Source organism: Phaethon lepturus, unplaced genomic scaffold (assembly GCF_000687285.1).
Source record: "Phaethon lepturus isolate BGI_N335 unplaced genomic scaffold, ASM68728v1 scaffold44301, whole genome shotgun sequence".
Taxonomy (NCBI): domain Eukaryota; kingdom Metazoa; phylum Chordata; class Aves; order Phaethontiformes; family Phaethontidae; genus Phaethon; species Phaethon lepturus.
Genome location: NW_010520667.1, coordinates 300 through 18,123, shown reverse-complemented (window position 1 = coordinate 18,123; position 17,824 = coordinate 300). Strand labels below are relative to the sequence as shown.

Sequence of the window (17,824 nt, the reverse complement as noted above, 5' to 3'; positions counted from 1 at the left end):
CTGCTGAAACTGGTCTCTTAATATTTTTGTTCTATTTACTTTTTCTTGGGTAGGAGGTATGTAAACTCCAAAGTGAGGCATAGAAGCACCCACTAATGCTTTGGCTACACTTTGCATTAAATTTATCTCTGTGTCCTATTTAAGAAGAAAAAAAAATATTCCTGGGAACCATACTTTCTTCATTTAAGCAATTGTCATGGTTTACATGAAATATTTTTAAACAAGCTTTTGTAATTAAGTTGCTAATATTAATAGCAAGAATGAGTAACTTTCAATTTTCAAATAAAAATGTGTGAAAATGGAGAAGTTTTGTTCGAAATAGGTAAATTAATTTTTATCTCCTGTAAAACTTGTTTCTTTTAAATAGAGAAAGAATCTCAGTTTTTTCTTCTATGATTGAAAAGAAATCGTGCTGGAGTAAAGGTGGAAAATGTTAGGAGGGAAAGGGAGCATGGAGCTTGTTTACTTCATGCATCATTTATTTTCTATCTGTAGAAAATAGTGATCTATCTTGCTTCATCAAAAAGTGACATTTTTTGGACTCCTGACAGTCTACATCAATGTCATGTGCTCATAGAAATTATATTCCGAGGTATCCATAGTATATGAGGGTTATTAACACTTATTTTGAAGACTGTAACTATTTCATTTTTAAAAGATAGAAGTCTTTTTTCAATTATTCTAAAAAGCCAAACCCACACATTAGAAAATCCACACACATTAGATAATCCTGTTACGGGGCTACCTGCAGAGTACCAATATAAAACTATCAGTCATTTTTTAAAGATGTATGTCTAACTTCCTTTTTATTGCTGAGTTTAGCCTTCACAGTATCAATAATTCTTTCCTTTTAATACTCCTAATTAGTAATGTGCAAATACACGATATCTGTATACTGTATATCAATGTACAAATTATTTTGGCGTAGACAATTTATGTATCAGCACTGTGAATTAAAACAAATAACATTTGAGAAGGCTACAGAATAAAGTATGTCAAAATCCACTTAATTGGCAACTTAATGAGTAGTATGTCTTTAATTGTATGCCTGCTGGAAAAAAAATTAGAATAAAATGGCATACATGAACAATTCATCATTAAAGAATAACTACAAGGCACAAAAGCAAGCAAAAGTTACTCAACAGAACACACAGAGAAATTGTGTTACACACAAGCCACAAGATGCTGCAGAGGCCAGGAGTCTAAACTTGAGTTCTTTAAGAGTTAGACAAATTCATGGAAGATATGCTCACTGGCACTTATCACACACTGGTCTGGATACAGCCTCCAACTTCCTGAATTTAGAAATCCTTCATGTGGTAGTGGAGGGAAACACTAGACTACAGAAAGATCCAGATATTCTTTATTTCCTTTTCCATGCCCTCTATCAGAAACACAAAGCTCGGGTAGGTTAGTCCTCAGTTATGTATTATGGCAATTAAGTTCACTTGAAGAATATGTGCCATTTTGATGTCTTTTCTGCATGATGGAAGTCAAGTGTGATAAAGTACAGCATGGAGGACAGAAGGAGAGGAAATTTAGTGTTTTATGATAAACAGGACAATGGGCTGCTTTCAATCACATTTGATGGAAAGAGGCCATATAATTAACAGACAATAAATGCCTCTTTTTCAGGAGACAACTCTGAGTGTGAATCCCGGGTGGAAAGGGAAGTTAATCCCCCAACTGTGGCAAATTGTCAGAACATCTGCTGTCTATAAACATAACCAGGGGCTTGCATTCACACCTCAGCTTCTCAATCATGCAGGCTGCCTACAGCTCGGTATGCATCTGTGTCTGGTCTTGCTCTCAGGCCAGAGAGAAGCTTGGGCCATTTGCATCATGAACTCAGGGGTACCAAAGACAGTATAGATACAGCTGGTATTTTCTACTGGGCAGCTTGAAGCAGTTCATACCAAGAACGCTGCTGCTTGATTTGAGTTCTGTCCTAGGCACTCTGAAGTACCATGGCTTAGTGCCACTTCTTACCTCGATCACTGCAAAAATCCGCGACTCGGATAATCCTTGTAGTAAAGCAAAAAGCAGAGAAATCCCCCTTATTCCAAGGCTCCTGTTTGGTCCAACAGCTATTACTGTCAAGTTTGGTTGATAACTATATGCTACAGGAAGAATGAATCCAAGTACAGCAGAAAAGAAGTCATTTCCTTCAGCATCCTTTAACAACAATGAGAAACTGTTTAGCACAAATGTAAAGCCCCAAATTCCCAGCTATAGAACAGAACAGTAAGGTGAATCTCAAAAAGCTTTTGACTGACCTAGGACACAGGATACTGATCTTGATCTATTTTCACAGCAATTGCTTTATATTAAACATGCAGATTATTCATCTTTTCCTTAGTGTCTTCACACTGTAACTCTGCCTTCTTGAAGTACAGTAGCTACTGAAGGTTTCCTCAAACCTATGCATTCTAGTACACTCTAAAGATCTGTGAAGGAGTAGTACCCTGGCAAGGGCAAGCAAGAAAAGGAAATATTTTCAAAGGTCCAAATTGCAGCAAGGGGTGTAATTCTCAGCGTCATTTTATAAATTGGTAAATACATTCTATTCTTTCTGTTAAAGAAGGGTTTTCTCCTATGTTACTTCCAGAAAGTGAATCTTACCTCTTTCCAGTTTAGAGAAATATAGTGTTTGGAGCTGGCCTTTCCAGACTGTTCTTTCTCACAAATATGTATCATGAGTATTTTTCTGTAAATAAAAACCCTATCTGAGTATTTAAGCAACAATTTCCAATGAGATAAAAAGATCTTTCCTTTCATCATTCTTTAAATACCAACTCATAACACAGGAGCAAATAACTATTTGCATTACTACATGCCATAAAGTAAACACCAATTAAAACTGATATCCTTTTTAAGGTGTTTTTAAAAAGAGCACTGAAAACTATGGGCAAATTACTTTTAAGAAAAAGGGGAAGTGGCAAAAAAAAGTTATAGATAAGTAAAGATGACTTTCAATAACATTTCACAGCATCAGCAGTATGTGACCTCAGCAGTTATAAGGGGGTACACCCAATATAATTAATAATTGCCTTCTTTATTACTTTTTATTTCAAATAACAATCTAAATTTCCATTAATACAGGACTAAGAAGGATTATACTTTAATCTTACCACTAAACTCATAAAGTGTCATTTTGAGACAGCAGTTTGTCTTTAGAGATATATTTGGGGGTGTTTTGTATTAAGCTAAACTTAATGAACATCAGATCATGACTGATTCCTTCGTGCAGATTTCATCATACATATGGACACTTAGAAACGTTTATAAAGCCTTTGGGATTTGACTTCCTGAAGTAAAGAGAAACCTCACCCATCTTCTGTGTTTGGTATGATTTGCATGTCTCCAACAAATACACAAAGCACTCTGCAGAAAACAAAGAAAAATATGCATACATGTACCTCTACAAGTAATTTTTTTTCAATTAGTGCAATTTGTTTAAAGAGTTTGTAGATTAGATACATAAAAAAGGATGTATATTGTTTCTGAATTTGGTCCATTTGAAGTATAAAGAAAGCACATTTATGACAGCTCAAGGGAACTCCTTTTCTCCCACCAAATACTGGTAAGAAGAAGCAAAACCCAGAAAATGTCCTTAGGCCAAAGACAATTGAAATCTGACAAAGAAAATGTAGCCTAGCACAGAACTCATCCTTACAAATGTTTTGCCTTTGGTAAGGCAAAAGGTCTTTGCTGGCATGTACAATATTGTCTGTACTACATATTGAAAATGTTGTGTGTATGGAGATGCTATTTGTTTTAAAATTAAGGCTTCAAAGGCAATTTGCCATGTTTTACACACTTTTATCTTATTTCTACATTTTGTCAAAGGGCCCCAAATGCAAAAGATAAAAATTCACCTTTGAAATCCAAAACGAACAGAATGTCTTAGTGCAACAGCAACAGAAACAGCAGCTGCAGGTGATTCTGCAATGCCATTGCATACCTACAAAATATATTTTTCATTCAGAAATAATTAATGCTGCACAAGATTACATCATTTCTTATTTGTAACAACTGTATTTTTACTTGTTATATGTATCATTCAAACAAAGTTACAGTTGTATGAAAGGGATCTTAACAATCTGTCATAGCAGGGTTAAGAAAATGTTATTAATTCATTTTCTACAGAAAGGCCATATTTGATTATTATGCCAAGAGCTGTTCTATTACTTGAAAAGTATGGTGCTACGCTGAAAGGCAACTGTAAAAATAGCTTTTGTAGGGGAAGGTCATCTTTACTGGTTCTCTTGATAGTCTGCAGATTGGATACACTCAGAGTGCCAGTAGGCAAACTGCACCAGAAAAATACACCCTATGAAAAGAAGGTTGTCCCTGAACTCTAATTCTGACTCTTCCTTTAACCTAGGCAAGCTATTCCTTTCTGCAAAATACAATGACAGTATTACTCAGTCAACCTTTAAGTATTCATTTGTGTAGTGCTTTGAACTCTACATGAAAGCTAAGCAAAAGGATAATGCATGCTCCCCCTCCCCACTCCTCCTCTTTGTATTTGTCAACACAAAAAAGCTCAGCTAAGCATCTGCAGCTCATGAAAAGTTCTATTTCTTTTTGCCAGTTACCATTTTTTTTGATCTATTTATAGGCTCTCCTAGATGTATGTGCAGTCTATAGTGTTAGAAATTTGTCCCTGAAATCTACATACGTGACTTCCAATAGCAAGAAGATGGCTTAGAAGAAAGAGGCCATTCTGGCCGTTACTCTTCCTTGCAGGCCTGCTACTTTAAAGAGAGCTTTTCATTCAAAGGGAGAGACTGATTTATTATGATGTAATATTCTTAATTTGTTTGCAGTTTTTCCTCTTTGCTTTTCCACTTTTTATACATTAATACAAACATGCACCCATCTAAGCCTGCCTTCTCTTCATTCCTGACCCTGCAAGAATCCAAATACTGATTTGGAATTACTCTGTTCCGAATCACAGCATACAGTGGTGTTTTCAGCAGCTCCACTAAAGGGTGTGTGGGGTTGTGTGTGTAAATCAAAATTTATCCTGAGTAAATTGTTACACAAATAATGGGAAGTAAGTGCAGCTGCACAAAGCATGGCATCTTGTAATGAAAGGTAATGCAGAAGTAGAGTCTTTCCTAAATACAGGAAGCAAAACTCCATGCACTGAGACAGAACTTTTTTTTTTACATTTCTTGCTCATATTTCTTGCTGCTGCTTACTGGTGCTTGATATACCACCTTCTGCTCCCCTCGATTGGAAGAGTGAATGCCTGGCTCACTTGTATGTCTGAGAGTGACAAGAAGGTTCTTACTGAGACATACACTGTGGCTGAAGAAAAGCAGGACAAGGTCTTGGCCAAAGATCATTAGAAAGATGTCCTGGGGTTAACAACTATCACTAAAGAGTTGTTTCCTCATCTTGCATACTCACTCTCATAGCTAAGCGCATTCTAGCTGAGGTTAGTGGAGTCGTGAACTTCACAGCAACTAACACCTGGGTGATGATATAGTTGAAGCAGAAATCAGAGGAATCCAACTCTCCCCACACCCCCAAGATCAAAGCAGGTTATTATTACCTCCTTCTGAAGTATTTTATCTAGGATGGCCAACATACTGCCAAGAGAGAGCAAAGTTTTGTCCTCTTTCACAAGGTCTGCATAAAAGCCACTGTAAAAATAAATTATATGACGAAAAACTAGGTTAGAGGCAACAATGCTTTTGAAGATGACACTGATACAGTACTTTGCAGTTAGCATTGATGGGGTACATTTTGTATAGGTGCTACACATTCATTCTCAAAAACCTAGCTCTAGCAGGAAGATGACAACACTGTTGCCTGACAGTCTTGAGCTCTCTAAACCGCTCTCCATTCTGCACTGTAAAGAAAAAAAAAAAAAAAAAAAAAGTCTGATGATATTCAGGATATAGAGTTCTGTCAAAATTAGACTAAAACAAAAAGTTGAGCTTCTCAAATCAGACCATTTTGGCATTTTTTTTAGCTAAAAGTGAACATAGAGCTTTAAGGCACCTTCCTAGCAAAATCTCTTTCTAAATGAATACGTTTGCACTAACTGTTCTATCTCCATTGAAACGGTTTTCTCTAAAAGTATTCTGATTAGTTCTTTAAAGGACTTCAAGGCTACAAGTGATAACCAACAGCACTTTTTCAAAGAAACTGGCTATAACTGAGTAGACTAAGGCCACAAAGATGACCATGGCAGAAAGAGAGCTAGATGACAGCCTGTACAGAGACCTGTCATCCTCATAAATATGTTGAAAATTAGATAGGACCAACCTGACAAGAACTTTTATTTCAGTTTCGTCCATTTCCTTCACCAAATGAACAGGTACAGGAAGCAAATGTGCTGAACCTTTCCAGGCAGTTGTTGCTGCTGTTTTGATGGGAGGCACTGGAAATAGAATGTTTTTCATGTGCAGTTCCAAAAACCTTTCTACTTTGACAGTTTCATTGTTGTTAGTCATCTTAGATTCATGTTCTGTGGAGGGATTTGCATTAGCCTTCTTTAGTAGGTGTGATTTGGTGCTCAAATTTTGTAAAAATGATGTGTCTAGAGAGAGGGGGGGGAAAAAAAAAAAAAGGGTTTCACCTGCATTAATTCCCAAGCAGTGTGTTAATATTTGGTTACATTTATTTACAAAACAGAGTACATCTGTACTCATAGTATGCATATTTGTTTCTATGCACTAGCTACACTGTTTCCTGCCACAAGATATTATTTTTCAGTGCTGCTACATTTGCTTCAATCTAGCAATTATGTCCCTATTTTTGACACAGAACACAGCATCCTCAAGCAAAGATATCAAAGCGCTACTTTTTGGCCTGATGTTTGCCAGCTTCAGAAGTTCTTTTCAGATCAGCTGAGGCCGTGGCCCTGAATGAAGTCTCGCAGTGCCTCATCAGTCACTTGATGAATAACTGGTAGTTCAATTATTTTAATCCACTGGTATTAATCATTTTTAATATCTGTATGAATCCATTTACCAATAACATTTGCTTGAAGAAAGAGACATTACCTTCATACATCAACCATTTCCAGTAGGGTTTATGTGCTGCTCTCACATTTTGAATAGATTCAATTGCACTACGAAAGAAACACAATTAACAGTATCAGTAGTAAAGAAAATACAGGAAACAATTTACCTCAATGAAAAAAAAAAACCAAAAAAAAACCCCCAACTGAAAATGAACAAACACTAGTCTATTCCAAGAATGCAGAACAGAAAAATAAAGAGAATGAGAGTCAATGGGCAGATTGCTTGGAAAGATTAGATGCATGAGTCAAAAAACAAAAGTGAAGAACACATGCAGTATGTGCCTTTTAAGTACACATTTACACACATTGAGTGAAATCCTGATCCTGCTGTGGGAAGAAGAACACCTGTCCCTGACTTCAGGAAAGGCAGGATTTCACCTGTCGGTCTTCGGTCTGTCAGAGGTTTTATCTACAGAATGTAAAGATGTAATTAGATTCACTCAAAAGCAAGACTATCTGTTCAGGAAGATTCAGAGTGGGGCAGAAACCAAGTAAATCACATTCCCTGCTACTCTTAGTGTCAAAATCTTTTTTATCATCACTGCTATTCGCAGCACTATAGGCAAATGGTCCCATTACGTTAGCTATAATACAAACATAATACAGGAGATGTTAAACTCCATTACAAAGTCCATGTATTGAAGATTATTTGTAAGGTGTTCAGGAGCTGGACTGATATAATGGATGAATATGTAATCAACTCTCTGTTACCTAGGATGATAGCAACCTGAGACACTACAGTTGGTAAAGAAGAAAGAGAGGTGATACAGGTACTATGAGATGTACTAGCAGCAAAATAACCAGCTTTGCTCCATCTGAGTTTACCAAACCCAACTCTGCCCACAGCCTGTGCATATCTACACTGCTCTCCTGACGGATCTGAGCTCCGAGTTTTAGCTAACACAGCTGACCAGTAGGTGCTGCCACCAAGATGCATGAGGAGCATTACTGCTGAAAAAAGGCACTGAACAACTCTTTAGGTGGGAGAGAGACTGAAGATGGAACACAGAGATGTGAAGGAGATGGTACAAGCAGGTAGAGAGACAGACACTGTTTAGATGCGGGACTGACTCAGGCCCAAGATTCAGAATACTTTACTAGGTCAGATTCACCACTGTGCAAACACAATCTTACTGTCTCAAAGAAGAAGTTAGACCCTAAGTTTAATTATCTTGGTACAGCTCTACACAGTTGCTCTCATACCCCACGCCTCGATAGGCCAAATGCAAGAAAAACAAGGAGTCAAGACTGGCTTTGCACAGCTCTCAGTGATGCGAGAAAGATTAGCTCCAGCTATTGCTGTGCTACAGCCACTGAAGTGGCTCTGGCATCTGAAGGACTAACGCTTGCAATTACATACCTTCCCAAGTACTGGCTGTTATTAACTGGCATTGCCTTGATTACAGCAGGATTGTCTCAGCCTTGAGTGAGACAGATCTTTACAGGATAACAAAGCTCAAGGATAAATAGCATAAAATTATAAGCCATTAAGAACTCTGGCAATCTGAAATAATTTCAAAACAAAAGTATACAAAACTGTACCTTGGATTACCTTTTTGGAAAGCACGTTATGCAAAGCAGAAAAGAATATATTATAAAGTATCATATTAAAAACTTGCTTCAGCATAATGTTCAGAGCGTGCATATCTCTAGTCTCTTTGATAGACACACGGGTTATTCTAAAATTCTTCATATGCTTACCTTAGGCAAGGTGCCATTTCTCCAGTTATTTGAGGTACAGGGTCTCCAAGCAAAGTTTTTACAGTCATACAGACTGATTCAGACAATGACTTTAAGTGGTATCCACCCTAGAAAAAATAAATATTGTGTGTCACCTAAGGAAAAAGTACTTGTACTATCTACCTGAATATCATAATGGAAACTAAATTAAACTTTTGAAATATATCTGAATTTACAGAAATGGAAGATGATGTGCAAGCACATCTAAGTCAATGATTTTCAATATGAAAACAGTTAAGTTAGAGGCTACTCACTGAACTTCACTGGCATCCTGTGATTCAACTCACTTTATCATGGTTTGATTCATCTTGGAAATTGACTTTGCCATGAAAACCCTGAAAACATATTCCTTCTCCATCCCTATCCATGACATGCCATCTTCAGCAATTCTTGTGGAAGATTCCTTAGAAGGCAAATACTACTCCTGTCCTCTAAACTGTCTATACAAGGGAAATATCCCACAGCCTGACATTTTAAAGACAAGGTTGTCCTAATGATTTGGCAGAATCTGGAGAACAACTGAAGATAGATTTAAGACTGCTAGATTGCAGATGATAGACTGCTTCCTGCGTGGCACCCATGGAGCAGTCACATCATCTGTACTGGGAGGGGATGCTTATTTGCACTTCAACTAGTAGACAGAAATACTTATAATAACCTGCTGGTTGGATGATGGAAGAAAGGTCATACAAAACAGAGGCCAAGTGAATCAATTCATAAACTGTTCACTCTTGGAGACCTTGTTGGCAGTAATATTTCCACACACTTATTTACCTGAAAAGCCACCATTTTTCTAACATGCAGCAGAAATAGCAAGTTGAAATCTAGATTTCAAAAGGAGGAAATATTTCTAATTGGTTAAAAAAAACCACTAACAGCTCTTAAAAAAAGGGCTTGCACAGAGGCTTTTAATCAAAAAAGAGGGAATTTAATAAGGGCTCCATTACTAACTAAGAGTATATTTAGGTTAAAGGTTTTTTCAAACTCTCCTCGGGTAAGACATACCGGCAAAAACATTGGTAGTACAGCTTATTCACTAAATACATTTTAATGAGTTTGGGACTCCCCAGAGCAGCAGACTAGTCACAGAAGAACTGAACATACCTGTGGAGAATGTGGTTTTTTTGAACAATGAGCATATACTGCTGTTTCAACATTTTAAGTTAAAAAAAATTTTTTTTGAAGATACGCATTTCTTTTAATGTTTAAGAGCATTGTCAAATCTTAGCCATTTTTGGATTCCCGATTCTCAAAAGAATAAATTATTTCATTAAGCAGTTTTGCTTCCCCGCTTCTATCTTGCACTATATGGCTCCAAAACATAGACCCTTCCCCTGGGAGTATGTTTCCAAAGTCTTTACCTCTAGGATGACGCACAGCTTTCCATTAGCTAACTGCATCAGGAAATGGGTAAGGTGGGCAAAAACCTCAGGAGTGGCATTCATCTGACCCTAAATCAAAGAAAAAAATTTAAGAGATGAAACCCTGAATCAAGAACAGTGGTTAAAAAAACCCCATACAATCTGAAATACGTGAGTCTGAATTGGAATACTGGAACACTTGCCTTTCATTGTATTTAACAAAATGAGAGATTCTGTAAATGAAATATATTTTGTATTTAACAAAATGTTTTTAACAAAATACTGAACCAACTGCATTAAAGGAAGGTGCAAGTAAAGAACACAGTAATTATGCCTATGGGATAATCTGTCTTTGTGTGTCTTCTTGTAGTATTTAATGAGCTAGGGTCAGCTTAAAGACTCAAATATGTATTTTTAGCTTGGTCAAAGTGAATTTCACCCAGCAATCACAGGACATTTAAGAGGTAGGAATAGTCATGAATCTGTTTTCAGAATGACAATACAAAGGCCGCAACAAGTTACTTACTTCAGGGTCTCCGATTCCAGAATCATATCCAGAGGAGACAAGAACCAGTTCAGGATCAAACTGTTATAAAACAGAGAGAGTTGTAGCACATTCTTATGTCCTATTTTCAATTTTGTACTGGATTTCAACTGTACCATGTTCAGCTGTTTTTTTCAGCTAAAATAGGAACACAAATAAAGACTGTCCTTGAATAAAAACTAAGATTACCCTTTTATACTATTTTCATTCCTGCTAATTAGTTGCATATCATTATATTAGTTATTTAAAAACTAACATTCTGTAAATATTATTCAGTTGATCAGGACATTATTCATACCAGCAGAAATAAACTGTGCTACTGGTAATTAGTGCGTTTCTACAAAATATTCAGTGGTACCTGCTTAAGAAGTACTTAGGAAATAGTCTTTGGTTTTGCTATTCAAATAGCAGAACAGTAAACAATTACCTCAAAAGCCACTGGAAGCAACACATGGAAAAACGCAGCAAGATAATCTGAATTTCCCATCCCAACCTGCAAAATGTGAAAAATATAGGTCATATTTTCCTGTTGGAATAACAAATTTTCTAGGGTTCTTCAAGACTTTAGGGAAAGATAGTATCAAAAGTTAAAGATAAGGGAACCTTATGAGGTCAAGTAAAACAAATTCCATTTAAGTCAAGTGCGTAAATATCCATCATTTTTCTCATCTCCTGAAACACTTGCTGTTTTGATGCCCAAGCAAGATATTCAAGAAAAAAACAAATATGTGCACGTTTCTCTCTCTCTCTCTCTCTTTTTTTTTTTTTAAGTTATGCCATTCTGAGACATATTTCTCAGCAGACATTCCACTGTTAGGAAGGAGGTACACTGTACTAAGACATCTGCCAAGCAAGTGAAGCAGTGCACTTCTCAGAAATTGTTATGTAAAGCATGAGATAGAAAGCTATTGCATTTGCTTTGTTATGTTGTAAACAACATTTACCTTATTCCAAGGCAAATTTATGTTAAAACCTTTCCCTTTTCCCAGACCCACAGCATCATAGTCAGATTCTTTGAGCGATGGCCAGAATTCCTGATGTTCATAGCGGTGCCAGGAAAAATACAAAACACTGAAAGATAGAAGAAACAAATCCAGCTTGATGAAAAGATTCTGAAACTGAACCTGGTGGCTATATTGACTGAAAGCATGAAAATAGAATTGTCCTTTCCCCTTAATTCTCTTGATTGACTTGGACTGCAAAACTTCGTACAGTATGCCAAAATTAACCTAGGACAACTGCTAAAAATTTGTTGTATGCATGTAATTCCTTCACATCAAAGACAAGGCATTTTCAGAAGAGCAGACTTGTTTCTAGAATCTAATCCTGTGGCTTTTCAGAAAACAATATAAAGCTCATGTGTTTTATCCAGCTACTACATGAATACTTGAACCAAGAGATTACTGAATAGAGATATTACCTGAATACTGTCACTGAGAGATCTTGCTACTGGCAAACCAAGGTAGTCTTATTGCTCATTTTCATTGTTAGTCTTTACAATAGAATAGATTTACAGATTTTGTTAGAATTTTCCCTCTGTTTCATAACACGTAAAAACAACAGAGTGACTAAAATAGCAAGGAGAATGTTTTGCAAGATTCTAGTTTTAGAAAGTTAAGAAACCTTCATTACAGAGGAAAGCAATATTTAACAAGCTAACATAAAAAAATAAATAAAATATCCTTCAAACCTTGGATCCTCTTCAAATATATACTGAGTTCCTTGCCCGTGGTGCACATCCCAGTCAACAATTAGGATTCTGCATAGATCAGCAAAAGAAAACATTCAGTGGAAGAACCACGGCATCTTGATCTAAAGGGGGTACAGATGAATAAGATTTTTGTGTCCCAAAAGTTACATGACACCCAGAAAGCTCTAGACATTAATCTAAAACAGTACAACATCAAACAGTTATGTAAATGCCATACTTGCATATGATAAGCTTCTCTAGGGTCAACCACGCACTTACCTCTGTAGACCGTATTTCAGTTTTGCATATTCTGCTGCAATAGCGACATTGTTAAACAAACAGAACCCATTAGCTGTATTTCTCTGGCTGTGGTGACCTGGAGGTCTAAAACAATATATGATTACTCACAACAAAGGAAATTTCAGGGAGAAGTGAAGACTTTCTTACATATTTTCTTACCTTACTAATGCCATTCCATTGCACACTTTTCCTGACATCACAGCGTCCACCAGCTGCAAAGTTGCTCCTACTGCTAGTCTGGCACAGCGGTAAGTGTTCTGAAAAAGAGAAACCCATAGTTGTCATCATTCACTCATCAGCTTGTTTTAAACTGATCACACATGACATGCTTTTGCACCCCAACAGCAAATTGTCTGGACAAAATTCTACCCCTCTGAGGCTGGATGCAGATAGTTGAAAGCAGAATTTTACAACACAAATTCCAATGAGCTTTCTACTAGGTTTACCTGTGATCACCATATCCTTTATAAGGATGTTCTCGCTGGAGCAGCTAAGAAACATGAGATGGACTTCCTGAACTGACTAGTGGAATAACATGGCATCTTTGAAAATACGGAATGAAACCTTACGGAAACAAACCGCTAAAGACTCGCCTCCATTACCCGGTGCTACACTTAAGAGTAACTGTTACCAAAATGCGATTTGCAGGTCACTAATAGTCTACAGTGACATTAAGTGACAAAAATAGAGCTAGAATTTGAGTAGTGCACTATACCAGCACAATACAATTACAGAATAGATGACAGGACACTTAACCAATTTAAATTACAGCATTATACTAAACTTGAAACAGATAACAATAATATAATAAATAAATGCAAGTCTGCTTAAATACAAAAAAAATGTATTGCCAATTTTCCCCAACTTAAAAAAGTGCCACTCATATGCAATAACACAAATAGTTGTAACTCCCAATAGAGGAAGCAGTTTAACTCACACACCGGATGAAAGAAAAAAGCATCATAATTTCCAGAGAGTCTTTTCAGTTCCTCTTCGTTCATTGTCTGGCTGCTTTTTGCTGCTTCCAAGTGTTCCGAACTGCAGAGGAGAGAGACAGTAACGCAACACTTAACTAAGCAACTATAAAGGTTTTTTTAAATGCAAAATGTAATGAAAAGTAATGGAATGTATGTTCAAAGGAGCTTTCTGTGAGACTTCGCAAGTCCAATAGGCACTCTGGAATGCTAGTTGCAGGATATGGTGAAAAAAATAGGGAGCACTATGAAAGCAAGGCTTCTTGGATGTGATACAAATATGACATCCTTCTCCCTTTTCCAGTGGTAAGAGCAGTTAGTCTTGCCTTCAAAAAAAGGCTCTTTGTCCATCACGCAGCAATCTATGTTGCAATCCATGTTACATAAAGATACCATCCCAACAAGAAATAAATTAGGATTCTTACAGTTATCAGAGTGTGAATTATAACTCTGAGAATGTGTGTCTAGTCCTCCCTTGTTCTATGGGAAACAAGTATTTGAATGACTCCCTTATCAGGTGTGTACTAACTCCCTCTTTTCACTGGTTCAAGAGTGCAGTAAGTACTAAGCCTCTAGAACTAATGTTTAGGGAAGTGATCATGCTCCTGTAACCCACACTGGTGAGGCCGCACCTCGAATCCTGTGTTCAGTTTTGGGCCCCTCACTACAAGGGTGCTGAGGTGCTGGAGTGTGTCCAAAGAAGGGCAACGAAGCTGGTGAGGGGTCTGGAGAACAAGTCTTACGAGGAGCGGCTGAGGGAACTGGGGGTGTTTAGTCTGGAGAAGAGGAGGCTGAGAGGAGACCTTATCGCTCTCTACAACTACCTGAACGGGGGTTGTGGCGATGAGGGGGTTGGTCTCTTCTCCCAAGTAACAAGTGATAGGACGAGAGGAAATGGCCTCAAGTTGAACCACAGGAAGATTAGATTGGATATTAGGAAAAATTTCTTCACTGAGAGGGTGGTCAAGCATTGGAACAGGCTGCCCAGGGAGGTGGGGGAGTCACCATCTCTGGAAGTGTTCAAAAAACGTGTGGATGTGGTGCTTCCGGACATGGTTTAGGGGACACAGTGGTGCTGGATAATGGTTGGACTTGATGATCTTGAAGGGCCTTTCCAACCTTAGTGATTCTGTGATTCCCCCAATTCTCTGTCGCTGCTCTCTCTCTCCTTGTGTAGCAAGCTGGAAATGGAGGCTGATGGCATCTGATCTCCCATCTGTGCCCTAATCCAGCACACAATGACCATATGTGTTCCTCCAGGTGGACAATGTCAAAACAACCAGAATTTCACAACAAAATGAGGCACACTAGTGCTGCCTAATGGACGTAAAGCTAAACAGTGCCTTCAAAACAAAGGCATTGACAGGAATAAAACCATATGAACCTGAATGACTGCATAATTATTAGTTTAACTTCATCAGCAGCCTCATAACTGTGAGCAGAAAACATTTTTATAGGAGTTAAAAATTTGTTTCAATCTAAAAGTGTTTTAGAAAGAAAAGAGCTCTACTAGAGCTTACCTATGGAAACCAAGATAAGACTTAGTAATTAATTTGTCACCAGTCATCTAGCAGGAGCAACTCAATGGGAAATAGTGAACAAGTCTCTTCTGTACCCAGTGAGCAGTGTGTTTACTAGGAAAATAAATTATATTGGTACACAGCACTAATTGCACTCTAACAAATGCATTCCAAGTATGTTCTGAGAAAAAATACTGTTCTGGAATCTGAAAATGTAATGACTTGGGATTGAGCTCTGGTACTCATCACAGCTGTCAGGGCGCTGAGTGCATCCCTCCCTTCATGGGGTTTGGCTGCTGGGTTCAGAACCAGCTTAGAGATAGTACAGCTGTCTGCCTTGAAAGAAAGAGCTAGAGGAGCCTCAGCAGAGGTTCCCTGCAATCGGCTCTGCTAAGAAGTCTCAGCAGATGCTCCCCCTCCTTCCCTTGGCACCTGCTTTTAAGATAAGGCTCTCAGCCTTGCTACACTGCAGCTGTGTTGTGTAGCCATGTCTGTGTCTGGCCATGAACGCCAGAGATCTGGACCTGGACCTAGACCCTCACCTGTGGACTGTCTTTCTAACTTGACCTCAGACCTGCCATGTCGCTATGGCCTTGTCAGGCAATTTAAACTCATGGCTGAATCCGGTCACCATCACTGGGCCTGTGCTGCTCGCCTTGCTTGGGCATTGTGGGATTGTGCCCTCATCCATGAAGCCACTGCCTCTAGATGCTTTGTCATCATGCTCTGCTCCCTGCTCCCCTTGCCTTTCAGAGGAGGCTGCCCTTGCCACTCCCTGACAAGGGCAAATGAGTAATATGCAGAATCATCACACCGAGGTAAAGTGCCAGAGCAGACTTCATTGCCATGACTTCAGAAGAGACAGGCTGCTGCTCCTCTGAACTCGCCCCCTCAGAATTAGCTGCAAAGTTCTTCTGTTTGGTTCACTCTACTTCAAAGATGCTTGGGAGAAAGAAGAGCCTATTATCTTTCTAAATAAATACCCATTTTTCTACACTTTTAAAATCTTGTCCCAATTTTTATTAGAAGTTTACTTTTAATCCTCTGTATAAATCAACATTCATTGCTTAAGAACCTTTAAGTGTGACACATTTTCCATTGAAATTCCTGGAAGTCATTAAATTTTGGAGCAGACCTTACCAAATGGACCAAAATATGACATGGAGGTATGAGATCTGTTTTATTTCATTGACTTAATCTGAATGGTGATGAAAGTAAGTTTCTGACCTGTGAACCAACAGGATCTCCTCCTCGCTTCCTTCTCTGGCAGGCACATGGACACATCTTTCCACAAGATGGTAACATTTAAGCTGCTCATAGGAGGTTGACAGTCTTTCTGGCACTTCAATATCACAAACAGGACTAAAAATAAGCAATAATTTTATTACTATAATACCAAACCAGCACAGCAAATGAATGCACTTCATAACACCTAGCTTTTATCTTCCTTTTGTAAGAAGATTCATTACCCTCATAGAGGGACATGTGAAAGTAAAATAAAATCTTTAAATACTTCTTGCTTTGGAATGAAGCCAAAAATCGGTTCTAAAATATGTAAGCAGAAAAATATGCAAAGTTCTTTAAACAGAAAAAGAAACAAAATAGCATAATTTTTTGTTAGCTACAGACAGGGGAATGCTGAAATGAAAAGCTGTAGATTACAATGAAGGTAAACAGAGGAGAAGTGGGTCTGTGGGAGAAGGCAACAGTGGACTGTTACTCTGAGCACTGCAAAGGTACTGGTCTAATTTATGTAAATTCAGGCAAGTGGCATATATCAACTTCTAACTGAATTTAATTGATGGGTTTCAGCTGAGTGAGTAGATCTACATATTTTTTCCAAGATCAACAATACGTTAGCTTTATAAACAATTTAATTAGCTTAAAATACTTTATTTAGGGGGCTGCTCAGATGCCAAAACACTTCTTGTTAAGGCATACCAGACTGGAGGCTTACAGCTTCTCAAATCCAGCTTCAGATTATCATTACAGCATCTGGATACAAATTGGGAATAAAATAAAAATCTTTCTCCAAAAGGAAAGACTTTCTGTTTTCTAGGAAAATGACAGGGCATCTATCACTAGGTATTTCCGATTACATTTACAAAAGCTGCATTCACTTGATACTTCTCTCAGAAGTCCTAATAGGAATCTATTCATAAAAAGGACGGCAGTGACTTACTCACTCCAAAGTAGTTTATGAGTGGTCATCTCCTCATCATAAATCAGCGCTGTTCCTGAAGCCATTGCTACAGACAGAACAAAACGGAAATCCCAGGGCACATATTTCAGGCAAGAAGTAAACATATTCTAAAGCTTAATGTTATATTAGCTAGTGACAATATATGTACACAGCATATCTGCTTGCATCACAGTTTTGCACTTCAGACTTTGCACTTACAATACAGAACCAAAGAGAACCGTTTAGGAGGAGCCCTGCCAAGGCCGAGGAGCCAGGCAGCAGTGCAAAGCTGCTGCACAGACCTTGAACCGGGGTGCACGCAGGGAGGATTCACGATTATCTGAATTTTCAAAACCCCAGCACAGGTATTTCTGGTGGGGGCAAGGGGGTTACCCCATCTCTCCAAGCCCCTCTACCCCGCACTCGGGGCCCTACGAAGACTGGGAAGGCTCCAAGCACAGGCCGGCT

At 38.1% G+C, this 17,824-nt stretch overlaps 1 protein-coding gene across 1 annotated transcript in view; it reads right to left on the bottom strand.

The window, feature by feature from the left end:
* HDAC10 (histone deacetylase 10) overlaps positions 1–17,421 on the bottom strand; it is an 18,131-nt gene extending 710 nt beyond the window's left edge. The window contains exons 1-19 of the mRNA XM_010297462.1: positions 17,357–17,421; positions 16,402–16,536; positions 13,622–13,718; positions 12,840–12,937; positions 12,660–12,764; positions 12,381–12,449; positions 11,635–11,761; positions 11,118–11,183; positions 10,673–10,732; positions 10,147–10,236; positions 8,747–8,853; positions 7,026–7,093; positions 6,286–6,400; positions 5,567–5,657; positions 3,879–3,964; positions 3,331–3,384; positions 2,623–2,707; positions 1,990–2,175; positions 5–135 (exon numbers count right to left, since the gene is read on the bottom strand). Of these exons, the coding sequence (XP_010295764.1) occupies positions 5–135; positions 1,990–2,175; positions 2,623–2,707; positions 3,331–3,384; positions 3,879–3,964; positions 5,567–5,657; positions 6,286–6,400; positions 7,026–7,093; positions 8,747–8,853; positions 10,147–10,236; positions 10,673–10,732; positions 11,118–11,183; positions 11,635–11,761; positions 12,381–12,449; positions 12,660–12,764; positions 12,840–12,937; positions 13,622–13,718; positions 16,402–16,536; positions 17,357–17,421 (1,835 nt within the window). The remainder of the gene's footprint in view (positions 1–4; positions 136–1,989; positions 2,176–2,622; positions 2,708–3,330; positions 3,385–3,878; positions 3,965–5,566; positions 5,658–6,285; positions 6,401–7,025; positions 7,094–8,746; positions 8,854–10,146; positions 10,237–10,672; positions 10,733–11,117; positions 11,184–11,634; positions 11,762–12,380; positions 12,450–12,659; positions 12,765–12,839; positions 12,938–13,621; positions 13,719–16,401; positions 16,537–17,356) is intronic.
* Positions 17,422–17,824: the final 403 nt, after the last annotated feature.